General features: G+C 43.1%; 3 protein-coding genes and 1 long non-coding RNA gene across 6 annotated transcripts; 1 reads left to right on the top strand and 3 right to left on the bottom strand.

Moving 5' to 3' along the window:
- The first annotated feature begins 23 nt into the window (after positions 1–23).
- LOC139751016 (uncharacterized) lies at positions 24–25,943 on the top strand. The gene is made up of 3 exons (XR_011713260.1): positions 24–1,221; positions 1,440–1,606; positions 25,711–25,943. It is a non-coding gene; the product is annotated as an uncharacterized lncRNA (long non-coding RNA).
- On the bottom strand, positions 1,919–7,199 carry LOC139751013 (uncharacterized). The gene is made up of 4 exons (XM_071666087.1): positions 7,120–7,199; positions 4,337–4,392; positions 3,275–3,455; positions 1,919–2,552 (listed from the first exon to the last, which is right to left on the bottom strand). Exons 2-4 carry the CDS (start codon positions 4,389–4,391, stop codon positions 2,351–2,353), a joined length of 438 nt encoding a protein of 145 aa, XP_071522188.1. The 5' UTR covers position 4,392; positions 7,120–7,199; the 3' UTR covers positions 1,919–2,350.
- LOC139751012 (uncharacterized) lies at positions 9,516–14,300 on the bottom strand. Of its 3 annotated transcripts, none has more exons than XM_071666085.1 (4): positions 13,608–14,300; positions 11,902–11,954; positions 11,055–11,235; positions 9,516–10,468 (listed from the first exon to the last, which is right to left on the bottom strand). In XM_071666085.1, exons 2-4 carry the CDS (start codon positions 11,951–11,953, stop codon positions 10,252–10,254), a joined length of 450 nt encoding a protein of 149 aa, XP_071522186.1. In that variant the 5' UTR covers position 11,954; positions 13,608–14,300; the 3' UTR covers positions 9,516–10,251. The 3 variants fall into 3 exon arrangements, with proteins under 3 accessions (XP_071522186.1, XP_071522187.1, XP_071522185.1); XM_071666086.1 differs by having other exon boundaries at positions 13,678–13,730; XM_071666084.1 differs by lacking the exon at positions 13,608–14,300 and having other exon boundaries at positions 11,902–13,599.
- Positions 14,893–21,277, bottom strand: LOC139751014 (uncharacterized). Its single transcript, XM_071666089.1, has 4 exons — positions 21,179–21,277; positions 17,528–17,580; positions 16,783–16,963; positions 14,893–15,565 (listed from the first exon to the last, which is right to left on the bottom strand). Exons 2-4 carry the CDS (start codon positions 17,577–17,579, stop codon positions 15,346–15,348), a joined length of 453 nt encoding a protein of 150 aa, XP_071522190.1. The 5' UTR covers position 17,580; positions 21,179–21,277; the 3' UTR covers positions 14,893–15,345.
- Positions 25,944–27,059: the final 1,116 nt, after the last annotated feature.

Consider the following 27,059-nt stretch of genomic DNA (forward strand, 5'->3'; position numbering starts at 1 on the left):
CCTGAGGCAAAGTCTGCTAGTCCTCACTCTTCGCTATCTACCTGCCGTAGGAGGAGGAGGAGGGGAAGTTCCTGGCGAAGAGTCACCCACCTGCATAATATACGTGACCTGAAAATGCATAGGTGGTGTGTGGGTGTGTCGAATCCCTTGGGTCTTTCCCACATAATGGGGGTGATTCTTACATCAAGTAAACCCCCTACCTACTGGTTGTAGACACCTTTTTGTTATTTTAGGTTGGGGGTCTTCTAAGAAAAGGGCTCTGTATCTAAATCTTTTTTCTAATTATGGTCCGACATCACTAGGTGGTTCCTACAGTAAGCTGGGCCTTAGGTTGGTCTCACACTGGCTGGGTCCTGTAATTCGTGACACACACATAGTGGCTGAGTCTGACAGTGTCTGAGTCGTCCTACACCGAGTGGATTCCACACTAACAGTATTCATACTCAGGACGGAACCTACACAAAGTGTTGAGCAATACGCGAAGCACATGTCGTCAATCTAAGATACGTTTTCTCATGTACTCGGGCTAAATAATACTTACCCTAGGACACAAGTATGCATTATGCATACTTTCGGCATGGATGGTTGGCTGTAAGTATACATATAAGTTAATGTGTTCACTATCAGATATAGGTCTTTTCACGATACGTGTTAACGTCTCGGATTACATGCATTTGTCTTGCTACCACGACACTCATTACCACCATCAGTCCTTCAGAAACTCTTTCACTGTATGTGTGCTACTTCCTATGCTCTCTTACTACATCTACGAGTCAATTCGCCCGTAGTCTACAGGAGCTTGATATAATAAACGTGTTAGAGATTTGGGGTTGGTAATGCGTCTGGTTCTCGATATTCTATGGACTATTTGGGGTTTCACGACGATAAATCGGATCGGAATATGTGTTAAGCAGGATCAGAATGTGTTTAAACCTCACGCCGGATGCAGTCCTGTTTCTGAGTCATATGAGACGTGTCCTCTTCTCTATGAGAAAACAATAACAAACTTGCGTAAAGTAACCTTTCTGTGCTACGCAGATACAGTCTCAAGACTTATTGTCCAGTGTCGCTCACGCGTTTGCTATTTATAGTATACCTACTTACCTACCTGCTCACCTGGTTACTTCCCGTCATCCATACGGAAGATGTTAGTATTTCAGTGATAGGACAGGACGCCCTCACACTGGTGGTAATAAGTTCGAAGACTCCTTCCCTCCATATGTAAGGAAACAGTCTCAAAAGTTTCAAATTTCATGTAAGAATTTTCCTTGAGTTCAGATTACTTCACAGTTTCCAGAGAATGACACTTACTCTAAAGTTAAATAGAATGTCATAATCAGATATTTTCAGTTTACGTGAACGTTTTGCTTGTATGTGCGTTTAATTCCCTCCGTCTGTAGAGTCCTTTTAGAAGTGACGCGATGTTTACGCATTTCTAGGTGTGTAGGTGACGATATGGAACCATACACCGCGTCTATATACAACAGCCTCTCTTATTGACTGTCTCCTGTATCATCCATCCCGTTCCCCTTGTCTACGAGTCTACAGTGATGAAGTGCATCGGTAACACCTCAGACTGCCTCAGTGTCAACTGCCTCTGCGCAACGTAAGTGTTCTGTGATTTTTTTTTTTTTAAGAAAGTGACGCAAAAGGCCAATAGGAAAGATAACTTGTTTAAGTGACACCAGAGACGGTAGGGATAACTGAATCCCTAATCACAGTCAATATATATATATATATATATATATATATATATATATATATATATATATATATATATATATATATATATAAACCAGACGAGTGAATCCCTCACGTCAACGTCTGATGTTTTGTGACCTACGGTGCCATACATATGTAAAGTCCTATATATATATATGACCATTGCGCTTGAGGTAAGATATAAACCAGAGGTAGTTCAAGCAATATATTTAGAAATATTTACATCGTTGACCCCTGTAAAATCAGCTGATGGTATGGTGTACTCGGACATGTGTCGTAAGGTAAGTGTAAGTTATGTCTTGACAGGGACGGTGACCATCCTCAGTGGCGTGTGGATGCAGATAGATAGAGATAGATAGAGATAGATAGGTAGATAGTTAGGGATTCATAGCTATTTGATGGTCACGCCGTGGCTTGAAGCGAGGCTGTGAAGTCCTCCACATCAACGTCTCAGCAGAATTTAAGGTGACATCTTGCATGAGGGAGATACCATTGTAGATATTTTCTGATCCTTGACGAATTCTTCTGTATCTTAGAGAACCTTTTTCATGTCAGACACCCACACACTCACACACTGAGGGCGGTCCGGCCGTCTCCTCCCGTCGAGTCTCCACTCGCCCTTCTGTTCCTAGCCACAGGCAGGAGGGAGCATGGCCCCGTTAACGGTGCAGAAGAAGGAGAGGGAGAAGGTTATGGCGCTGTTGATTGAGGTCGAGGTAACGGTGAAGGTGGAGGACACGGTAGATATAATCCTAATGGCCAGGCGAGGGTCTCGGTCGTCAGAGGGTTCGTTTTCCACCACTTCACTCAGCGACCCGTCGATATCTTGCCTGAAAGATGATTAGGCTACGATGCAGACCAGGCCGAATGTAAAAGTGGTGTTACTCCATTAAATTACATTGATATTGGAAACTATTAAGGCAGTACTAATGTATATGAAGGAACCTTGCTCAATATCCGTCTCTGTAGTAACCCTGTTTGCATACTAAGTATTGAGTAACTTATACTTTAGCCACTTTACACACAGACACAGACAGTTGAAGGGAGGATGATAAGGAGTTGGATCATCATGCAGGATAATGGGGAGATTATTTCGACTTTCGAGGACAGGGAGTGAAGGACGAGTGTCAGAGAAGCTATCGTTGGTGTGAGCTGTGAGTCAGTTATTGCGATATATTTTGAGTAGATTATTCTTAATTCTCTTTTTTCATCTATGAACATCCTTGCAAGAGTGGTTCTCACACTAACGTTGTGCCTTGTTAGCTGTCTCCAACAGCTCAATATACTAAATATGTTAGCTGTCGCCAACAGCTCAATACACCCAATACGTCCCTTGTATTCTACTGGTTTAAGCTCCTTATCTGCTGCTGACTGTTCCTCGTTCCTGAAAACTCCTCCGTGCCATGTTCTCTCTCTCTCTCTCTCTCTCTCTCTCTCTCTCTCTCTCTCTCTCTCTCTCTCTCTCTCTCTCTCCACTGCTACATCAAGCATCACACCTGAGCCTATCACATCCCCCCCCCCCCCACGCCAAACAAGACATTGCTCGCCCTACCTCTCCTGTCCGTAGTCTTGGAGGAGGAGGTCGGAGTAGCGCCTGTAGCGTCGTCTCTGGCAGGCAGCAGCGTTGGTGGCCAGGGCGCAGGTGAAGGGCGTGACGGTCGTGGAGGTGGTGAGGACGATGGCCGTCTTGGTCGTCCTGGACGCTGCGATTCGTGCGTCATCGCTGTCACGACCTGTCCGATGTAAACATACGAATGTAAACATGAGGTCTGTTAGCTAGGGTGTGTGTGTGTGTGTGTGTGTGTATACACTCATTGGACCCTAAGTTGATCCAGTGGCCTCCACACGGCAGGGTCTGGAAACTGAGGGAATTTTAAGCTTCACACACACACACACACACACACCAGAGCTTAAGGAAGGTACCCAAGGGCGAAATAAAAAAGACTGAGTAGGATGTGGGCCAACTCCCGCGCCCAGGAATCGAACCTTAACTATAGCCAGTGACACGAGTGTTATTTGGACAATACTTAATAGAACTTTGTTCCTGTTCCTTATTACAACTTTTGTACTCTAATTCAAATGACATCATATACTCTTTCTAGAGGGGTTTGATATATGGATAGAATCCTTAGACTTGAAAGTGAAAAAGAAGCTCTACTGCTAGTGTATTCAAGAGCCTGTGATTCATTGTAGAATTTGTCACATAAGTTAGATATGATGTATAGGAATATTCTGTGTGAATGAAACCGGTAGGAAGAGAATATATGAAAACCCGAGTGAAAATGGAAATATTTCAATGTGTCCAGAGTGAAAGTGAGAATGTTCAAATGTGACCTGAGTGAAAGAGAGAACGTTGGAATGTAACAAGAGCAAAGACCCTCTGCTTTATGAAGACCCATCACCATCAGTTAATATGTCATTCAGTGACATATTAACTTACAATCTAGCAGTTCGTAGCTGCCTTTGTAATAGTGAAATTGAACTCTTCCGTGACTTAGAGAAATGTCTCCTCTCTTAACGGAGGTAAATCATTTATATTCATAATCAGTTTCTCAGAGCAAAACTATACGAGACCCTTTTTATAGTTTGAAGATTCGGAACCTAATGTCCTTACCTTCTGCCAGGCATAGGATGCCCATGAAGATGCATAGAAGAACGAACCGCTTCATTCTGTAATACAGATAAACAATTTTGGATTAAGTAGTGTGATAAATAGCAGCTCGATATGTACAGGCAGTTGCTCAAGGGAATAAAACAACAACATACAGTTGTTCAGTAATGATACATTGATGTATCAACATCAGTGAAGCATCACAATGTCAGTTACAATCATCAGTATGTTTTTAAAGCCTCGTTAAGGTCGTTCTGAGTCAAACGAAGCAATTTAAGTCAAGTTTAAGTCTTTGCGAGCCATGAGTGAATGTGACCTGTGACACTCACGTAGTACTGGAACATGAAAGAGAAGCGTGAATTTCAGTGCATCGTAATTCTCTTTAAGGTAAGATAAACATAGGTTGAATAAGTGAATGCCTGATTCGTAGTTAGGATAAACATAGGTTGAATATGTGAATGCATGAATCGTAGTTAGGATAAACATATGCTGACTGTGAGTGCATGATTCGTAGTTTGTTATCTTTGTTGACAAACGTTCGTTTCATAGACCAAAGCCATTATTCGTCATTATCTATGTCACACATTCAGGGTTAGGGGTTTACAGGTGTTCTGCTGTGATAAACATCAGGTTAAGGGGCTGCAGGTGTTCTGCTATGATAAACACAAGTTAAGGGGTTCCTCTTAGTGGCCCGTGTTGGATACACAAACGGTTAGGTAGTCTTTCTTCGTCAAGCGAGATGTTCACCGCTGAATCACTTCCCAGCACTTAGCTGAAAAAAAAAATTGAACCATGGCGACCGACTTTATGATTTTTATCCCACTGATTATTTTTTCTCCCTCAATCTCACATAAGTTTCCTTTTTCTCTCTTCTCTCAAAATCAATTCTCTCTCTTTCAGACTTGCATCTGCCTTTGTGTGATTAGGCAAGAGTATACCTACACTTTTCTAATCTCAAGATCCATCCCAAAAACCTGATTGTTTTCCTCTATGAGTGTGTCTCACACAGTTGCAGTAGCAGTGTTGATATCCGCCACTATTTAGCACTCGCATGCAAGTCTCCCACACTTGGCCGAGTCCTCAATTACATTTCTTGGGAATTCTCTGGTCACAGGTCCTTTCACACAATCGACGAATCTTCTTTTCCATTTGCTGGTAATTTCTTAATTCCAGACCCAACCGTCAGCCTCCTTGATCGTCTCCCTGCACGGCCAGCGGCTCCCGAATCAGTTATCCAGCAAACTATTTTTGGTGTGTTATTTGTTCTCCGGATGTATATCTTTGCAGTCTCAAGTGACGAGATTTATATCAACCTATTGCTGCTATCGACGGGTGTGGTTGCACTCGTATTATCTTGTATAACCAATAGTCATATTGGTAACCAATACGGCAGTTCTAAGGTTGGCTGTATTTTTTTTTTTTTTTTCCTCACTTCGCCAAGCTTTAGGAATCATGACCTTCACATATTTCTCCAGACCACTATACAAACTTGCGCCTTTTTTTTTTATCAAGATAGATTTTTCTCGTCTTCAAGAATTCATGGGGTGATTCCTTCCATTTCTTCCTCAGTTCATCGTTATGTCGTCTCAATGAGAAATTTTTGTTCGTGACTGGAGACCTTGATATGAACGACTGCTTGCTCTCTGCAATGGCAAAAGTAACTTGGGTCGTCATATGTATCCGAACTTACTTTTGATTTATGATCTACAATATCAGAGATCACATGAGTCAGTTTGGATGTCATTTTCTACAGTACCATCTATTTACATTCCTTGTTTCACACTTCAGTGTGTGCGTGAATGTATTGAAAACCAATGACAGCGTTTAGTTGCACTGAACATTGTGATATTTAACCTGGTGACGGTGTTCAGCTGTGCTGAACATAATGTTTATAACCTGATGACGATGTTCACTTGTATTTAACATAGTGTTCTAACTTTAGGACGATGTTCACTTGTCCAGAACCTGTTCTTCACTGGTCAGAAGTTCTTGAAGACGATAGAAAAAAAAAGGGTACGTTTTTTTCCAAAGTCTACCATAGTGACTTAAGCCTTATTTCCATGTGTAAACTCAACGTTCTGTTTACGTTTTTTTTTTTTATCTAAAAGAGAGCATAGCACACTAATCAGGTAATTACGGCTTATCAGCAGGTGTCTGTGCGTTCACGATTCACAAATTACAGTTTCACAATTTCATTGTATTCTCATTCCAGATTTTGCAGGACATCATCTTGCAGAATGCAGTGCATTTCAACTTTTTTAAAGTTCAAACAAATTATATTCGTCTTCGTCAATCGTGTTATTTCTTTGTGGGCGTTTGCATGTGATGGTTAATCATTTACGTCTTATGGGAAGTCATGCAGCGTTCGAGGCTCCGCTACACTTAGGAGCAGGGTAAGGTCGGTTCCCTTGGGTCGAGAAGGTCCTTGACGACTCTCTCCTCGTTTCCCTCTATCTCTGACGATGATCGGACCCTCGTCCATGGTGATTAACACGTCCTCCGTGCGAACACTTGCAGGCGATAACAAGCATACGATAATCCATACTGATATGCGAAAAAGATAAGAAATTTGATACTGAGTTTTTTGAAGTAGAATGTCTGCGGGTGTCTCGGCCACTCGAATCCGGCCGGTGCCTTATTGCTATTTTGTTTTATCTCTAAAGTAAAAGGAAGAATCTTCTCTTTTTTTTCTTAAAGGAACGCCATCACTATGAGTGAGGAGCCTTCGTACCCCGTTCAAGCCGAGAGACCTTCGCCAGGTCAGGGTAGGATGATGTGTGACTTACATCGTTGCCTGGTAGAGGGTGTGTGTGTGTGTGGGTGTGTGTATGTACGTATCCAGCCGACGGGGAATCGAAGCCCCGACTGTCGCCCGGGTTATATACCACTCGTTGTAGACGTACCGTCTCGTCGATTCGTATAGCTTTTTTCCTTCACCACAAAAGGAAAGAAGGGAAAGAAAGAGAGAAAAAAGAGAATTTAAAAGTAATGTAGATCTGTATCATGTGCCTGGCTGTTATAATAATCGACCTGTAATACCATTACTGATATCAGTTGGTAGACGTCTGACTAGGGTACACAACTTATCCTGTTTACATCATACTGATCTAAAAAATCGAAGATAAAGAAAAAAATATATAGATAGAGATGAGTAAATAAACCTCACAAGTTTCCTGATGGGATCTGTGCATCTCTGTGTCTATCCTGAGGTCTGTGTGTGAAGCTATATTTAGCGTCAGGGGACGCCCATGGCCGGCGAAACGAGTACAGAGGGTCGAGTCTGTGAGCAGCTACAGTGCAGAGGGTCTTGTGTCCAGCTACAGTGCAGAGGGTCGAGTTTGTGCTTAACTGCAATGCACATGGACGAGTCTGTACCCCAGCTACAGTGCAGAGAGACGTGGCTGTACCCTAGCTACAGTGCAAAGGACGAGTCTACACCGTAGCGAGACAAAAAAAAAAAAAAAGTTTGTATCCCATCTGCGGTAGAGAAGGACATGTGTATATACCAACTATGGTGTAAAAGGACATGTCTGTATCCCACCTATGGTGTAGAAGAACGTGTCTATACTCCATCTATGGTGTAATAGGACGTGTCTATCCCGTGTATGGTATAGACGGATGGGTCTGTTACCTCACCTACAGCATATAGTAACAAGTCTACACTGACAATATTTTTTTCCCCTCTGAGCCATTATGTAATACTCAACAACAAAGAAATAGAATAAGACTCAATATGAAAAAAAAAAAAATCAGAATCTCGTAGAAAGTAAAACATAAAAAAGGGGGAAGTAAAACCAGGAAATAACGAATGATTATTTTGTGCTGCTTTATCTGCAACCATCATCCCCTCCACGATTCGATCTAATCTACTCAGAATCATCAGTTTCTACGAAGGATTTACAGAAGGAATTCAAACAGCAACAGACCCCCGGGTCCTCTCGAGGTTGTCTATGATGGATGATGTTGCAAGGAACTCACAGATCAGTGTGGTAAGACTTGGACATCCATACAGACAGATGTTTTGAAAAGAGGAAAAAAAAAAAATGTTGCAGACTTTTCGTGTGACTAAAAAGGTGCAGATAATGTCAGTCGTGGACCTGAAGGGAAATATTTATGAAATCTCTTCCAGAACATGTCTGTGGCACTACTTTCAACCCACTCACTCATTAGAAGAAAAAGTATTTGGTCTCATTTGAGGTAAAATGTTTTCCCACGAGTTGGTGTCCATTGCCAGGAGTATAATCAGGCGAAACAACTCCTTTAAGTAGCTGCTTAGATCGAGATAATCGAAGCCTTTGATGATTCTAGATGCCTGTGTTAGATCACCTCTTAACCTTCTCTTTTGTTAAGGTAAACAGTTTGAAGTCTATGAGTCGATTTGCATAGGATTTGTATCTCATTCTGGGAATCATCTTGGTAGTTCGACGCTGCATTCTCTCTTTCCATGACTTTTTTTCTAAGTAGGATGACCAAGACAGACAAATAGTCAAGATGAGGACGCACCAGCGAACTTAAAAAAGTGACGATGGTTTCCATGCACCGTTTACTGCCTCTATACACTGCTCACTTGGCTTTAGGTCACCAGAGATCATTATACCGTCTATTTTTTTTCTTCATGTTTATTTATATAACGCAATAGATCTCATATTGTAACTTGTCTTCCCCTTCTCACAATCGATATGTAAAGCTTTTCACTCAGCGATATTAGTATACATTTGCAACCCAATGGTTTATATTAATTCATCTATGTCAGTTTAAAGCCACAGACGTTCGTTTTTTTTTTTATATATTTATTTTTCGACTTGATATCGTCTGCGAATTTCGTTATATTATTACAATGCAGTCCATTGTCAATATCATTTATGTACATGAGAAAGAAAACTGATCCCAAGACAGATCCTTGCGGCACTCCACTTGTTACGTCTAACCATTCTGAGGTTTGACCATTCATCATACCTCTTTGTTTACAACCAGTCAACCTGCGTCCTGACCATCGCACTGTCCGACATGAGCTATTTTATCGAAAGCCATATCGAGGATCGTTCATCAAGCGATGGTTTTCTAGATAGTTTAAAGTCTTTTCCTTGAATGATGGTTTCCATTAAGTTTTCCCAACTACAGACGTGAAGCTAATTCGACGATATATTCCGGGCAGTGACTGACTGTCTTTTCATCTTTTGAATACTGGCGTAGCACTGGCAAACATCCAGTCATCTGGAACTTTTCCTGCAGTAAGTGAAGAGGTTATTGGGATGAAATCAGAGCGATGAACTGCTCATTCCAAAGGAGTCCATCTTCCCTTCCCTGCGACTCATTTATCTGAATTTCATACGTAGGTCAGGCTTGTGACACAGGCCGTAGTGATAAGATGATAAGGAAAAATAGAATATAGTTTCGAAGCAAATTATTTTTTCTTCTTTTTTTTACACATTTTCAAGAAAAAACATTTGATGCTTTTTTTACAACAACATTGAAAACAGGGGAGAAATAACGATACAAAGATGTATATAAACGTATATACATATTTACATAATTGACCTCTGTATAGAAACTATCCTTATCCATCAGTAAGACTTAAAAATCTAAAGAAGAAAAAAAAGATATGAATACGTCTCAGTCCGTTGCAAAAGGTTGATTGGTTGTTTGCAAGTAAACTGCTGGTTCTCCGACGCCTTGCTGAGGTTTCTGGGGTGTTCTTTAGCTGCTGTTCCTGGAAGCTCCTTGTCCTCCGCACCCTCTCGGTCCATCGACCGAATACATGGAGCTGGGACTCATCTACATCACGTTTCTTCTCTGGAAAACAGTCGTAGCGACAGCGTCCCTCCGCCGACGCGTCTGTAAAAGCCTTCATCGTCCTTCCCTTGTGTGTGTGTGTGTGTGTGGGTGTGTGTGGTGTCAAGTCACTGGACCCAAGAACTCTAGCCGCAGGCGGGTGGCAGAGCGGCGCCGTTGACGGTGCAGAAGAAGGAGAGGGAGAAGGTGGTGGAGCTGTTGATGGAGGTGGCGGTGACGGTGAAGGTGGAGGAGAGGGTCGTCCAGACTACCAGGGCGACCCGTCCCTCCCTCGGGTTGGCGAGGGGTCGTCCACCTCCCTCCCCGACCACGTCATCGTCCATGGACCCGTCAAGGAGCAGCCTGTAAATACACGAATTTTTTCCCCGCCATTTAGTAACAGCATTGACAGGGCGGTGCCCCTCTGCAGTCCCTCCCTCCCTCCCTCACGTGCAGCAGTGGTGAGGTGATCTGTCATCTCATGGGTGACGCAGGTGGGGTAGTGATAAATAATCTTTGTTAATGTCGTTTCCACTGTGTCACAGGCACTTAATGCCTCGTAACACACCCTGTAACGGGCATACTGTGTCACAGGCACTTCATGCCTCGTAACACACTCTGTAACGGGCACTTCATGCCTCATAACACACTCTATAACTGACACTTAGCCTCGTAACACACTCAGTAACAGGCACTTAGTGCCTCGTAACAGACACTGTAACAGGCACCTAGTGTCTCGTAACAAATTCATCAGTGACCAGCTCTCTCATCTCCCTATATGAACCCAAGAATCACCCTTTCCTCACACCATATAGTTACCCTATATCCACTCTCCCATCACGCTATAAACACCACACGTAATCACCCTCTCATAACGCTATAAAGACCGTATAATCACCCCCTTATAAACACCCATAGAGAACTTCAGACTCTTTGAGTATTCACTCACCCGTCGGCCGCCAGCGTGTGGGTGTTGAGGCTGGAGTAGCGCCTGTAGCGTCGCCTCTGGCAGGCGGCGGCGTTGGTGGCCAGGGCGCAGGTGAAGGGGGCCGCTGTCGTGGAGGTGGTCAGGACGATCGCTGTCTTTGTGGAGCGAGCAGCAATGAGCCGTCCGTCCTCGGCCTCGCGACCTATCGTGACATGAACACACACATCAAGACATTCATACGAGTCTACGGGGAAAATTGGGAACTTATCGTGTTTCATTTGATTATTTCTGAACACATACGATAAGTGACCCATACTTTTGTCTTTATGTATTATTATATTTGATAAGTGAGGGTTGGTAACTAGGGAGATTTAATTAATTGTCACCAGCTGGACAGGTGAGGGACGTGACTGTTTTGAGAATGAGAACTCCTTGGTTTAGTCGTATTTCGGAAGGGAGAAATGACTCAACCAGTGAAAGAAGTGATGGAAATGAGGGAACTTGTGAAAGAAGAGGTGGGAAATGAAAGCGAAATTAGTGTGTGTTTGTGTGTGTGTGTGTGTGTGTGTGTGTGTGTGTGTGTGTGTGTGTGTGTGTAGACAGACGTAACTGGTGAGACTTGAGTATGTTCGTTGAGCTGAAAATTTCTGTATCGCTCACATTACTGTAACTCCGACACAAGAGGATATGCAATTCTGTAGCAACGTTGAATACCATGTAACTCATGATCTTATGTTGTGAGTGTTACCTCACAATCCTCATAATCTCTGGCTCCCTCATGAATGTCTCTTTGAGGTCATTTATATCAGACGTGTGTGCAGTATTTGACGTACCCTCACAGTTAAATGTATTGGATGTGTTTCCTCACCTTGAGCCAAACACAGGAGACATAGCAAGCTGCCGACAGCCAACCACTTCATTCTGAAAACAAAAACAAAAAGGAAAGTGAATACATATTAGTGTACGAGATGATAGAACGAGCCCAGCAGGTGATTCGAGGGAAGTTATTCAAATGGCCAAGATAAACTAACCTCGCACAGACGGATTCCAGGGTCAGTGTTCTCTCTCTCTCTCTCTCTCTCTCTCTCTCTCTCTCTCTCTCTCTCTCTCTCTCTCTCTCTCTCTCTCTCTCTCTCTCTCTCTCTCTCTCTCTCTCTCTCTCTCTCTCTCTCCCAAGGAGCAGTCCTCTCTCTCTAACCCTCTTCAGTCACTCCTTACAATGACCCCACCGCCATCACCACTTGCAGACCACAGCGTGAAATTCCTCTCGGATTGCAGACGACCTCGCCCTCACATCACGCCACCAGTGTACACACTGCTCATACAACATCACAAAAACACGCAACACTACATTACGCAGTTAGAATATTGGCTCACTCAAGACCGAACGTCCACATCGTCAACGAAATCTACCCTCACCTTCTTAAACCCCTGACAGACGTAAATCTATTCCTACTTAGCGGAAATCCGGCCATATTAGGCACACACACACACACACACACACACACACACACACACACACACACACACACACACACACACACACACACACACACACATCGTATCAGAAGCAAATATAACAAAGCAACAGACCAGAGAACTCAGAACAATCACCAGCTGCCTGAGAAAACAGCAGACACTCAATACTTGCACCATAACACAAAAGTACTCTCAATACAATATCACCTCAAGTCGCGTAGCACCCAGGTCTTTACTACAACACTAGACTCCTCAAAAGTCCCACCAGCCTTCAAGGAGCTCTTACCCCATCAAACACAACATCGACAGAGCATTTACACACTGTATTAAACACAGCAGACCACACACCCGACCCAGTTATAATCTCCACTCCACCAAATATACACCCATCTGAAACTACAATCCCCAGGCATATACTAGTTACACTTTCTCCTTTGCGCTCTGGACATCACTCATCTCTCCCACACTACAAACACTTATTCAACATTTCTCAAGAATCCCTATAGTCCCAAGATGCATCTTTCATAATAACGACACTAAGTACGTCCTCCTCCACCGTCTCACACCCATCCCTCAAAGACGAACACGCATCATCATCATCATCATCATTGCACTTTGTTACTACGAAGGTGTTTGTTCTTGCGTATTGTTCATGCCGAACGCATGAACGCACATTATAGAACAGTGAGGATTTTTATGAATGACCAGCTGTTGACCTTGTCTTAATCTCATTCAATCGCGTCAACCATCCATCCACTGTTGGAGGCTCTGGCCAGCGTACGACAGTAAACCATGCCATGGTGCATCATGAATTGCGATGATATAATCAAATGTTAATTGCACCTCCTGGTCATAATTCAGCCATGGTGTTGACGTAATGGTGGCACGGTATACGCAACAAAATACCAGGAATGATGGTACAGTAACCACCGGTGTTTTCAGCCGTAGACTTAACTGCCTATGGTGCTGGTCTGTCAGTAAGTAGGGGAGGGAAGGGGATGGATGGATGGTTGAGCTCGGGGTGGCGTTATCTGTGATGGGAGAACCAATCTCAAACGCTACAGCTAAACGAGATGAGAGTCATAGTATATACACCTCACGTCGACTGCACCTCACTGCTATATCGAGAACGGGGTTAGACTCGGGTTATATCTCCAGTAGAAACCTTAAGTATATCCTTGAGACGGGTGTCTCCCACCTCCAGAGCTACGAGGGTTATATACCTCCACTGATATGCTGCCTGCCAGCCGAGTGAGGACACGCAATCTATATATAGCTTTGCTTGCAACTTCCCTCTACTGTGTTGGGCGGTGGTGTAGACGCACTCAGTCAGCCTCCGTCCAACGTGTCGCTATAACCCAGCAAGTTATTCCGTAAATCTGGTATTCCAGATGTGCTTTACGACACGGTGTTGACATCTGTCCTTCTTCATTCACCTCACGAGAGATGGTATTCCACAAACGTGTAGGGGATGGGAAAGAAGGTAACTTCGATGCGCAATTATACATTCAAGTTTTCCTGAGAACGTATTTAGCTGAGGTTTTATCCTGGACGCTGTGAATTCTGGGTTGTAATTATATTTCTCGCTCGACAGCGTTAGGGTCCAGCTGTGTTCTGTTCACACACCTTGTGACAGCACTCCCGCTGGCGCTCTCGCCCCTCCCCTCGATGTACAGTTACACTCTCGTGCTTCTCCTGTGAACCTGTTTGTAAAAGTGTCCCTTGAAAGTAGAGAAGTAACTGTTCCATTGCTACGTACGGCCTTATCCCGCCAATATATAGACTCGAACGCGTGAAAATCTGTCTAGAAGTGATATATGGTCACTGGAAGAGAAGAGAGAAGAGTATATATATATATATATATATATATATATATATATATATATATATATATATATATATATATATATGAATTTAGATGCGTCTGATGTTATTTTGAATCAATCATGCATGGATAGTGTGGTTATGGGGTCTTAATGACCCATGTATGAGGATGTATGACATGTATATAGTGCCCCGGCGCATGACATGATCCGCCTAAGTATACAGGGAGACTACTGTATGATGGCTGTATCATAACCCATCATGAAGCAGGCTAACCTAAACACCCGAAAAAAAAACAAAAGGGTGTTGTAAAATATCTCGAATGGTTGTTACAACTTCAACGGCCTTAATGACCCTGGTAATTGATATTCGTATAGTCCTACATAATGAGCCTAGTCAGTCGAGCAGCCAATATGCTTCGTTTCCGTCCATTAGCCGCTGGAACATGAAAGGTGAATCTGCGCTCCTGGAACGGAGCCTAAGGCATTCATATCCGTGGTCGAGGGTACAGACGCAGGAGGAAAACTCAATCAAGAAAAAGAGAAAACATCCAGAATGAAAGTTGTACAATATATATTTACGTATTTACATAATTGACCCCTATATATTAACAAATGATTGTAACAGTGAAGTTTGAAGTAACGTAGAACATATGAGGAAGACACAAACGAGTGGTCGGGTTTGGACAGACCAAATCCTCCAGACACGGCAGGTGAAGACTCCTTGCAGCCCAGAGTATAGTACTGGAAGACCTCGCTGCTCACAATGTGAGTTATCACGTTTCCAGCAGCATCAGAGGGGCATGAAGGAAGTCTTCAATACCTAACACCCATGCATTATGAAGGCTTCGGTCCGTTCCTTTTGGTCCTTGCGTCCGTTTCAGATCCGTCCGTTCCTTTAGTCCGGACGTCCGTTTCAGATACGTCCGTTCCTTTGGTCCGGACGTCCGTTTCCGATCCGTCCGTTCCTTTGGTCCGGACGTCCGTTTCAGATCCGTCCGTTCCCTCCCTTAGCCACAAGCGGGAGGGAAGGCGACTCCGTTGACAGTACAGTAGAAGGAGAGGGAGAAGGTGATGGCGGTGTTGATGGACGTGGAGGTCACGGTGAAGGTGGAGGAACTTGTGGTCCAGATGGTCAGGGCGATGCGCGGGTCGCGTTCTTCCGCTGGGGCGTCCCGCTCCGATCGGCTGTGTTCCTCATCGTCCGCCAAAGAGCCGTCCAGCAGTGCCCTGGAAATACAGAAGATGCCGGTTACGTCCATTCTCATTCTCTCCTGGAATTCTGGAGGCAGAATGGAAACATTCTGTCGAATAGATCATTAGCGACGCCATTTGGTAAATGGCGTCCTAGCTTCGCCTCTTCGATGTATATTAACTGACTTCTATTTCTCTCTTGTGTCTCCCCAGATGACGTGATTATTACACGAAAGTGCACTTGGGAACTTATCGTGTTTCATTTTCCCCGTGGACTCGTAGGAATATATATATATATATATATATATATATATATATATATATATATATATATATATATATATATATATATATATATATATATATATATATATATATATATAGATAGATAGATAGATATATATATAGATATATATATATATATATCCCTTATTTCACCTAGGTCTTGATGTGTGTGGCAATAAAAAAGTTATGACTGACTTGACACCGTTGTCATCTGGATTATATCATCATCCACTCCATTTCCTTCGGCTCCCGCAGTTTTCCATCAAATTCCAGTCACTCACCATTTGTCCCTGCCATTGTGGAACACTTATTAAGAATAGTGTTCTCCTACGCAACATTTCTCACCTCTTCATCATGGACTTTGCGAGTCCTAAATGAGGCAACGTAAGGGAATTACGATATATCCTCCCCGAGGTCGCCTCACTTTGATGATAGTAGTCTTGGCGGCGTCTGTACAACTCCCTCACAACATCGTCTCCTCCAAGTACACGTTTCACCACCACAACACAACTCACAATCACCCATAACACCCGTGCAAATATCTGTCTGTCTCTTCAGAATATTCTACAATCTTCTCTCTCCTCACTCTACCCGTCTGCCTGACCTAGATCGGACTAGAATAACACGGCATCCATCCTCAAACGCTGTAAAATATGTCTTACTTTTTCAGTAGTCTGTAGTAGAATGACCTCCAGCAACCCACACGTCAAGGTAAATGTCTTACCCCCAGCAAACTGATTTACATTGTCCAAGCACCACTTCAATGCAAATTTACGAGCAGACGAGCCAATGGAACACGGTCTGTCATACTATCAGTACTGTCATTACGATCAATGTTTACTACAGTAATCCCATCACCGCATCACTGTGTACTACAGTGGTACCGTCACCACAACAGTTACCACAATAACCCTATCACCACAGCAACGTATGCTACAATAACACCTTACTCCGTCAGCGTCACTCACTCATCCTCCTGCAGGTGGTTCTCGTTGATGGCGGTGTAGCGCCTGTAGCGACGCCTCTGGCAGGTGGCGGCATTCGTCAGGAGGGCGCAGGTGAAGGGCGTCGTTGTGGTCGAAGTGGTCAAGATGATGGCCGTCTTGGTCGACCTGGTGGCTATGACTCGGGCATCTTCGCTGTCTCGACCTGAAGGAGGGGACGTCGAAGTGTGTCATCCAATTTTGGTAACCTCTGTCTACCCTTAGAGGGAACGTATTCACTAAACTCTATGTGTATTATACATTACGCCTCTTACCTGCATGAGATGTATGGAGGAAGTGAGTTCATTCCCACAACTTCCAAGTTAAGTCTTTGAAAGTGACGCATCACTGACGAAGGGAGAGAAGAAAAAGAAAATAAATAAATGGTCTGACTACTTGGAAAGAGAGGCTGTAAAATGAATCGCAATTGTATCAAGAAGTTGCGATTTAGACCAAACGCGTATGTCTAGAGTCTCAGTAACTCAGTAAACAACTCAGTTTGAAAGTCTTGGGGAAGTCTCGCACTCCAAGTAGCTTACAGCCACCATATACAGCACAGAGGCAACCGTGTGCGAGAGATACTGTTTAACAGACCTCCAGTGTCTCACAAATGAGGTAAGTCAAGAACCTATGTTTAACCTAGATAGTCGAGAACCTATTTTAATCTTAACCTTAAGATTACGAGCACAAGAAAGTGTTTTTTTGCCAACTGCAGGTTCGTCTGTCTTACCTTCAGCCAAGCAAAAGATGACTAAGAAGATGCCCAGAACCAACCACTTCATTCTGTAAAAGATAAAAGTGAACCAGTTAGATAAAGATATTAAAAAGATACTATAGTGGCATCTGAGGCTACAGGGCCGGCGTGTCAAATCAGACTTCGAACCACCGTTCGAAGCTGTTTCATGTGGTCGATACCAGCCTTTGAACACTCGGGTGGTGTCTTTGATTCCAAAATGTTCCCGATTGTCTTCATCAAACTCCAATCATGACATAGGTTACGAGAAGTTGTGCCTTACAGGAATGTCATCGAAAGAAGGTAATTACATGCTCAAAATCTGGAAGTGTCAACCACGAAAGATCTTTATCAGATGAGGAATATTTTGCGTGCTAGAATACTACTCAGTGTTTTTTCTACTTTTTTTTTCACTGCACCATATACTCGCCTCCTTCCACTCGCCCGAGCAAACATGCGAACCATATCAGTCACAAGACAAGCTGCTTTCAGAACAAGATTAACTTACTCATGTACAACACATGTGCTTTTCCATGGTTTATCATGTCCAGGTTCAGCCCATTGAGAACAAACTCTCACTCGTTCACCTCGTTCATCTCATTTCGCTCTGTCCCATGCATGCCTCTCACCCTCCTACATGTTCAGGTCGCCAAACACTTAACGCATCTTTCACTCTCTCCTTTCCTATGCTCTACCTCCCCTTACCCTCGTTCCCTCCACTTCTCACACACAGATCCTCTTAGTCACTCTCTGTTTACTTAACCTTTCCATACATCCGGACAATTTCAGAACAGCTATCTCAACCATACTCAACATACCACTACCACACACACCTCTCTCTTTTACACTCTCATTTCTTAAAGGCTCACACGATTAAGCCACACCACATATCGTCCTCGAGCATTTCATTTCTAACCCATCCACTATTCCGTTCTCGTGCGACTCGTCCCCATACAGTATCGTAGTGAATACTGAACCCTCAAACACACCAGTTATAGTCCACTCACCCACCCTGTGGTTCACTAGATCCCCATCGTTCCATCCGCTGTCATTTCTGCAGTTTGGTGTCTGAAACATTCCACTTCCCTCAGGTTCTCTTCATCCAAACTCATACTCAAACCACCTTGTCTCTCTCTCGCCTGCTAAACCTCATAGTCATACTCTTATTCACATTTAAGTCTCAAACCCCTCCTTTCTCACTCTTTTCCAAACTCAGGCACCAACTTCTGCAATTCAAGTGTGCCATCAGATCCGCGTCATCCACAAACAGCAGTTGACTCACCTCCCAGGCACTTCTAATGCTTCTGGTAGTTTTCCTCCTATTCCACACATTCGTAGCACCTTTTGCAAAGCATCTCTTTCAACCCTATCATGCGCCCTCTCCAGATCTATAGATACCTCATACAAATCCGTCTCTTCCTCCAAGTAATTCTCTCACGCTTATTTTTCAAAGTAAACACCTGATCCACACATCCTCTATCACTCCTGATGTTGTCACTGTTTCAATCATCACATTCCCGCGCAACGTACAGAGTATACCCAACAGACTTTGTCTCTCTTACTTTCATATATAATGACATTGTAATGACACTCCACCAGTACTCAGAGACATTATCTTGAGTCACATTTCCCTTGAAAACTCTGACTATCGAATCAACAACGTTGTCATCCCTCTCTTTGAGATACAATCCTATCCACAGCAGCCGCTTTGCCACACTTCATCTTACGTAAGACTTTCACCACCTCTTCTCTTTTCGCTAATCCATTCGCCATGAATCTTTCGTTCCGCATACAATCCTTCAATATACTCTCTCTATCACCTTTTCACCCCTTCTTTGTGTGTTATCACTTCCCCATCTGCTTCCCCCTCCTTCACTGATGCTCCCATTCATTCTCTTGTTCTCTTCACACTATTCACCTTCCGAAGCATTTTCGTATTACCCCCCCAAAGTTTATCGAAAATCTCTCATCCTTTCTCATTTGCAATCATCTTCAGCTTCCGCACCGCCCATTTAGACGTGCTGTTGCAAATTACAGACGTTCTGTTGCCCGTCGATTTGCAGTGTTGCACGATGTCCAGGTAAACGAAGTCGTTCAAAACACTGAATCACCACATCAGAGTGACTTCAGCACTCCTGTGTGTACATAGGCAGTGAACTGTGAGATATCTAGGACTTCGAAAAAACAGGATTTACTGTAATGATTTTGACCTCAACAGAAACCGCACGTTGGGTACTACGACACAGAGCACTAAAAGGCAAAAGTTAGATCGAGAATATATACGTTTACCACGGCAACACTTCCCTGGGGACCCCTGCACCGATTTAACTGTAATGGTTTATAGGAACATCTGCAGCGTTCGAGCCTTCAACATCCATGGCGACGTCTGTGGCGGCATTTTTGATCATAACTTGTAACCTGGTGTGTTGTCTGGAGTTACCGAACGTGAACCACAGGATTAATCAATGACCAGCGTTTCTTCCTATCTTACGAGGGAAGCATCTCTCATTCCAAGTTTCCATCCTATCCTACAAGGGGACTATACCCCTATCCTATCCTACAAGGGGACTATCCCCCTATCCTATCCTACAAGGGGACTATCCCCCTATCCTATCCTACAAGGGGACTATCTCAACTTTCTCCCTATTCTACAAAGAGACTATCCCTAAACCTCGGGCCATCACCCTGTCTTCATCCTAACCCCCACACTAGGTCAGGGTGAGGAGGAAAGGTGAGGACATATCTGGCTATCTCCACAGAGAGGGAGCTGTCAAGGACGATTGACAGATTTACGGGAAATCGTTTACAAGACTCGTATTACTTAAACCCCTTAATTCATTTTAGGTCATACAGACGGTCAGAGATGACTACATGTTGGTGGAACGTCTCGTACTTATTGCAGTTAATCCGGGAACCTCTCGTTTGTAACGAGATGCTCAAACAGTAGGATTTACGACGACTGTCAAGCGTGTTCGACCTGCTAACCCGCTCAAACATCGTCTGAACGCGTTCGGACGCTAAGTTTTGTGCGAGGCAATCTACACTGAATGTTGTTTTGGAGCTGTTGGAACATACGGGAGAAAGAGTGTTGAATGTTGCCTGGCTTAGACGGTCTTGGCTTACAATACCGTAAATCATAGGTATTTTAGTCTTATCTGGAAGTAGATTGAACCTTGAGACCACATGAAGCAAACGGAAGAGATTCATGGTTCTTAAAACCCCTTAGAGAGACGAAGGACGTTGAATATACGGGGCGAAGTTACTGATCAGACATGTGAATGAATCGCTCAGTTTAGGACGTCAAGAGGTACCCTATTTCATCGAGGTAGACCCTATTAGATACGTTCACCACACTCAGGTGAAGTCACAGTCTGGTGAAAACTAACATTACCTCCACTCTGTGAGTCGCTACTCCGCTCGACCTTACGTATACGATCATATCGACACAAACTATGGACATTTCACAGGATAATGACACTGTCGCGAGACATTTGTTTAAGGCGAAGTAATGTCGGGGTAAACCTTTAGTCTCAACCACCAATTCCAGTTACCAGTACTGTTATTGTAAGAGGGAAGCAACACGTAGAGACTTTCATATATGGATGTACTTATGAGGATTCAAGACAACAAAGAGCCATCTATGATAACCTGAGTATATCCTGGCGAAGGAATGGGAACTGAAGCCTCCGATGTTGCCCTGTTTATATACCTGTGGTAGTATGCGATCCACTTCCTCGTTGTCAGTATACTAAGACAGGGAGGGAAGAGAGAGAGAGAGGGGGTCCACTTCCCTATACACTTACCTCCCATATACATATTTTTTTTTCTCTCTCTCTCATCCAGGAAAATATTATTCTACAACTATTTCCTGTCGACTTCGTCTTTGTCTTTTTCTCTGGAAGAGTTTCATTACCGCCATCCCTAAAAGGAGACATGATTAATCATCAGCAAATGGATGTTATGTGCTCTAAGTCACCACAGTGTGTCGAGATGAAGGAGGTCCTACATTATCATCAAGAGCTCCTCTCTCAGGATTCCTCTGGCAGCACCAGGAAAAAGACGAGGGGTCGATGTGGGACATTGCAGCGTGACCCATACACCCGTTGACAGCCCAGCGTCTCGGCACGGCTTCCCCACCACACACGCACACACGCACTCCCTCTCGTCCGTCCACAGCTTCCCCACCACACACTCTCTCTCTCTCGTCCGTCGCGACCAGACGTGGGACCATGGCTGGGAATAGCCAGTCGCCTTGTGTCTGGTTGTTTTCAGTCACGCGTTACTACCCAAAATGATGCGTAAGATGGGTTTTACTTTAACGTGGGCAAGCGTCACTGGTGTGGAGAACTTGATCCTGGAGCCTTGTAACTTTCCAGGGGCGCCCCCCCCCCCCCTTTTTGTGGTGGGGTGGGCTCTCGCAGCGCTCAGGAAGTCTGCCACGTTCACCGGCCAGGATCACAGGTCGTGTAAAGTACCACTAAGGCAGCTGTAGAAGTCCCCTTAAAGACGTTCCGCTGATTAAACATCACTGTAGGAGTCCCTTCATGAAGTTCTACTATCACAGCATCAATGTAGAAGCCCCTTAAGGAAGGTCCATTGATGTAGCATCACTGTAGAAGCCCCTTGAGGAAGGTCCATTGATGCAGCATCAATGTAGAAGCCCCTGAAGGAAGGGCCATTGATGTAGCATCATTGTAGAAGCCCCCGAAGAAAGGTCCATTGATGCAGCATCACTGTAGAAGCCCCCGAAGGAAGGTCCATCGATGCAGCATCACTGTAGAAGCCCCCGAAGGAAGGTCCATCGATGCAGCATCACTGTAGAAGCCCCCGAAGGAAGGTCCATTGATGCAGCATCACTGTAGAAGCCCCCGAAGGAAGTTCCATTGATGCAGCATCACTGTAGAAGCCCCTTAAAAAAGAAGGTTCCACTGGAGCAGCACCAATGTGATGGCCCCTATTAAAGACGTACCACTGAAGCAGCCGCCTCACAGAATCTCACCACTGGAGAATCATCCCTTCTGCAGCCCTCCCCGCTACCCACCTTTCCCCTTTAAAAGAAGTACTACAAACGAAGGATCAGTGAAGCGTCTTCACAAAAGACGATGATGCTAGGACAGCAACACAAGCTGTTACACGTACAGAAAGAGATTACCTCTCAGTCCTTCCGTGGGGAGGAGTGGATGAAGGCAGGAAGGTACCCATTTTATCAACGAACACTTAGGGTTGGATGAACAGCTGCTGGGTTTACTGTGGACCGACTGCAACGACCAGGATTCGAACTTATGCACTCAACTATGGCCTTCCCGGGAATGCATCACGGTCAAGAACGCTAGCCACAACACCATGGATGTCCCTGTGTCTTACACCCATTGTTTCAAAGTACCGAATGAAAGACTCTCAACTGATTAAATGATGTCTGATCTGGATTCATTATTCTCCTTGTGATTTGATCAACAGTCATTGTAGGATCCGAGCAGTTATGTTTGGCATTCAGGAGTTTTTAGTGTCTATTTCACTGTATTTCTTGTTTCACATGCCTGCAAATGTATACCTTTCAGATCTAATGTATAACACATATTTTAATTTTCGGTTTTCTATCCAATGGGGATGTAAATCGTTGGTGTATATATATATATATATATATATATATATATATATATATATATATATATATATATATATATATATATATATATATATATATATCCTTTAATAACACATGCTGTAAAAGACGATAACGTAACAGATCGCCTTAGATATAAATGTTTCTCATCTGTGTATATAAAGAAAATAATGGGAAAATGTCCCCGATCTGTTCACCAGTAAATAGGAAACACGTTCTATTCTTCCCTCATCAACCACTGGAACACGGAGGGTCCAGCTCACCTCCCAGTGTCAGAACGTAAATGATTTGCTTAATGAAGTGGATTTGCCCCTGAATATGTTTGCTAATGATCCTCAAGTCATGCAAGGCGTTGCTACGCCCCAGGAACTGTGAAGTATTACAAAGGGACCTCGACAAGATGTAGCATTAAACAGAGACTGCTAAAGATTACAAAGGGACCTCGACAAAATGCAGCATCAAACAGAGACTGCTAAAGATTACAAAGGGACTTCGACAAAATGCAGCATTAAACAGAGACTGCTAAAGATTACAAAGGGACCTCGACAAGATGCAGCATTAAACACAGACTGCTAAAGATTACAAAGGGACCTCGACAAAACGTAGCATTAAACAGAGACTGCTGAAGATTACAAAGGGACCTCGACAAAATGCAGCATTAAACAGAGACTGCTAAAATTACAAAGGGACCTCAACAAAATGCAGCATTAAACAGAGACTGCTAAAGATTACAAAGGGACCTCGACAAGATGCAGCATTAAACACAGACTGCTAAAGATTACAAAGGGACCTCGACAAAACGTAGCATTAAACAGAGACTGCTGAAGATTACAAAGGGACCTCGACAAGATGTAGCATTAAACAGAGACTGCTAAAGATTACAAAGGGACCTCAACAAGATGTAGCACAGGTCGGACATACATTATCTAACTCATGAGATCTAACGGTGGAAAATTGAAGGCCATTGGAGGAATAGAAACAGACCCACTGCATCAGGTGAACTGGAATATCTTCCAACTGCAAGAGGGACCTAAGATCTGTTGACATCACACCGATCTGGTCGCGAAGACAAGTGAAAACAATCGTGAGAGAAGCGAAAAAAAAAAAAATATATATATTATAATCCGTCGGTGTCAAATAATTTGCGGATGTTTTGAATGATGTCCACGACCAGTCTGGTCTCTTCACTTGGAGAATCACTTCGAATTTTTCGAGAGGAAAGCTCGCATTGCCCATACTGGAGGAGAGAAGAGTTAGGGGAGATATGAGAACTGTGTATGGATTTCAAGGACGCCATTGCCATCACTGACAAGACAGGAAGTTAGGGGAGAGGGGAGGCGTACGGAGGGGCGTGAGGTGGTGTACGGAGGGACGTGAAGAGGTGTACGGAGGAAGGACGTGAGGAAGGAAGGATGTCTGTCTGTCTGTCCCGGAAAACCTTTTAAAAGACCATAAAACCCAAAATGGCATTACTGGAACCTGTATGTGTGTGTGTGTGTGTGCGTGTGTGGTCACCTCCCTCGCCATACCATCATATTTCATATCTTCCCCGATGGGGAAATAACCAGTCGTGTGGGGGATATTCTTTTCCCCCCACTTTTTTAAAATCATTTTTCAGCGTCTTTTTCCTGAACGCACATGACGAGGAATGAGAAAGAGAGGAAATACTAGATTTATTTGCTCATAAAGTGTGAGGCATACACACACACACACACACACACACACACACACACACACACACACACAAGGTATATAAAAGCAGGCAATATGGACGACCCTCTCTGCTTTCATGCCTTGTGCTTGGATAGATTCAGGTGATGAAGATCGTGTTGTTCCTACAGTGTTGCTGCTGTGTTGGTCTGGCAGTGAGGTGTACAGAGTGTACGGTGTAGTACAGATGGTGTACATAAAGTTATTTCGAGGTGTGTAAATGTGTGGGTTTTTTTTTTTAAGATGATAAAGAAGGATGCTAATCTCTGAGCACTCCTCAGATGGCTGTCCAGGACGATAACTGGAGTTTGAAGCCAAAACAGACGAGGAAGGACGAAGATAACTGGATTTATTTATTCATTAAAAGAGAAAAAATTCTTAAAAAAACGAAATTTCTTAAAAGAACGAAAGCAAAGTATGTATATTTTTTCTTTAGAATGACGAAGAAAATGACAGTCCTTTTTTTCTTAAAAGATTGAAGACAAAGAGTCGATTTTTACTCCGTTTTTTAAAATTGATGAAGAAAATGACCAATTCCAGTTATGATTTTTTTCTTAAAAGAACGAAGACTGAGGGTTGATCTTATACAGATATCTACATAAACAAAAGACACGACTGGGTTAGATATTTATTTCGAAGAAATTGTATGTCTGATAAGCGAAAAAATGTATGGTTTCCATCTGATAGGGACGTAAGTACATTTCAATAAACAACCTCTCAGTTATAGACCAAAAGGCCAACTATATATATATATATATATATATATATATATATATATATATATATATATATATATTTCGTCCTGATAATGAAAAGAATTATTGGTTCTGATTTCAATCTATTGCAGGATGAAGTGGGTGATTCTCGCCGTGTCCTTCCTTAGTTTCCTGGGAGCGACGCAAGGTGAGGCTGTAGACATACCTCTCTCTCTCTCTCTCTCTCTCTCTCTCTCTCTCTCTCTCTCTCTCTCTCTCTCTCTCTCTCTCTCTCTCTCTCTCTCTCTCTCTCTCTCACATACACACACCTCATCTTTCCACGCATTATCTCATTCGTTCTTTTCCCAAGAAATAACGCAGCAGATTTTCAGACCTCACCGAGAATTGATCAGGCATTCCATTTTGAAAAAATTTTCCCCCCCCTTTTTTTTTTTAAAAAAAAAAAAATTTGGGGGCCCCCCCACACCCCCCCCCCCACACCCCCCCAAAAAAAAAAAAGGGAAAAAAAAGATTTTTTTTTGGTTTTTTTTTTTTTTGGGGGGGGGGGGGGGGGGCCCCCCCCCCCCGGGCCCGGGCCGGGGGAAATTAAAAAAAAACCCCCCCCGGGGGTTTTTTGGGTTTTTTTTTTTTTTAAAAAAAAAAACCCTTCCAAATTTTTGGGTTCCCCAAGGGAAAAAAGGGTTTTTCCCAAAGGGGGGGGGGGGGAAAATTTTTTTTTTTGGGGGAAAAATTTTAAAAAAAAATTTTAAAAAAAACCAAAAATAATTTTTGGGGGGGGAAAGAAAAAAAATTTTTTTTGGGGGGTTGTTTTTTTTTAAAAAAGGAAAAAAAAAATTGGGGAAAATTTTTTTTAAAAAAAAGGGGGGGGGGGAAATTTTAAAAAAAAAAAAGGGGGTTTTTTTTTTTAAAAGGGGAAATTTTTTAAAGGGAAAAAGGGGGGGAAAAAATTTTGGAATTTTTAAAAAAATTTTTAAAAAAAACCCAAATTTTAAAAAAAAAATTTTTTTAAAAATAAAAATTTTTTTTTTTTTAAAAAAAAAAATAAATTTTTTTAAAAAAATTTTTTTTTGGGGAAAAAAAAATTTTTTTTTTAAATTTTAAAAAGGGGGGGGGGGGGTTTTTTTTTGGGGGGAAAAAGGGTTTTTTTTTTTTTTTTTCCCCCCCCCTTTTTTTTTTTCCCCCCCCCTTTTTTTTTTTCCCTTTTTTAAAAAAAACCTTTTCCCCCAAAAAAATTTTTTTTTGGGGGGGGGTTTAAAACCCCGGGGTTTTTAAAAATTTTTTTTTTAAAAAAAAAGCCCCCCCCCCCCCCCCCCCCCCCCCCCCCCCCCCCCCCCCCCCCCCCCCCCCCCCCCCCCCCCCCCCCCCCCCCCCTTTTTTTTTTTTTTTTTTTTTTTTTTTTTTTTTTTTTTTTTTTTTTTTTTTTTTTTTTTTTTTTTTTTTTTTTTTTTTTTTTTTTTTTTTTTTTTTTTTTTTTTTTTTT

The sequence above is a fragment of the Panulirus ornatus genome, chromosome 10 (assembly GCF_036320965.1).
Source record: "Panulirus ornatus isolate Po-2019 chromosome 10, ASM3632096v1, whole genome shotgun sequence".
NCBI lineage: Eukaryota > Metazoa > Arthropoda > Malacostraca > Decapoda > Palinuridae > Panulirus > Panulirus ornatus.

What these genes read in the sequence shown, in the direction of transcription:
- LOC139751012 (XM_071666085.1), bottom strand. Translation starts at nt 11,953, where the DNA reads ATGAAGTGGTTGGCTGTCGGCAGCTTGCTATGTCTCCTGTGTTTGGCT. An exon ending in TCTCCTGTGTTTGGCTCAAG is followed by an intron (nt 11,236 to 11,901) that starts GTGAGGAAACAC and finishes ATGTCACGATAG; the next exon opens with GTCGCGAGGCCGAGGACGGA. An exon ending in CACACGCTGGCGGCCGACGG is followed by an intron (nt 10,469 to 11,054) that starts GTGAGTGAATAC and finishes GTGTATTTACAG; the next exon opens with GCTGCTCCTTGACGGGTCCA.
- LOC139751013 (XM_071666087.1), bottom strand. Translation starts at nt 4,391, where the DNA reads ATGAAGCGGTTCGTTCTTCTATGCATCTTCATGGGCATCCTATGCCTG. An exon ending in CATCCTATGCCTGGCAGAAG is followed by an intron (nt 3,456 to 4,336) that starts GTAAGGACATTA and finishes TACATCGGACAG; the next exon opens with GTCGTGACAGCGATGACGCA. An exon ending in CAAGACTACGGACAGGAGAG is followed by an intron (nt 2,553 to 3,274) that starts GTAGGGCGAGCA and finishes ATCATCTTTCAG; the next exon opens with GCAAGATATCGACGGGTCGC.
- LOC139751014 (XM_071666089.1), bottom strand. Translation starts at nt 17,579, where the DNA reads ATGAAGTGGTTGGTTCTGGGCATCTTCTTAGTCATCTTTTGCTTGGCT. An exon ending in CATCTTTTGCTTGGCTGAAG is followed by an intron (nt 16,964 to 17,527) that starts GTAAGACAGACG and finishes CCCCTCCTTCAG; the next exon opens with GTCGAGACAGCGAAGATGCC. An exon ending in AACCACCTGCAGGAGGATGA is followed by an intron (nt 15,566 to 16,782) that starts GTGAGTGACGCT and finishes CTGTATTTCCAG; the next exon opens with GGCACTGCTGGACGGCTCTT.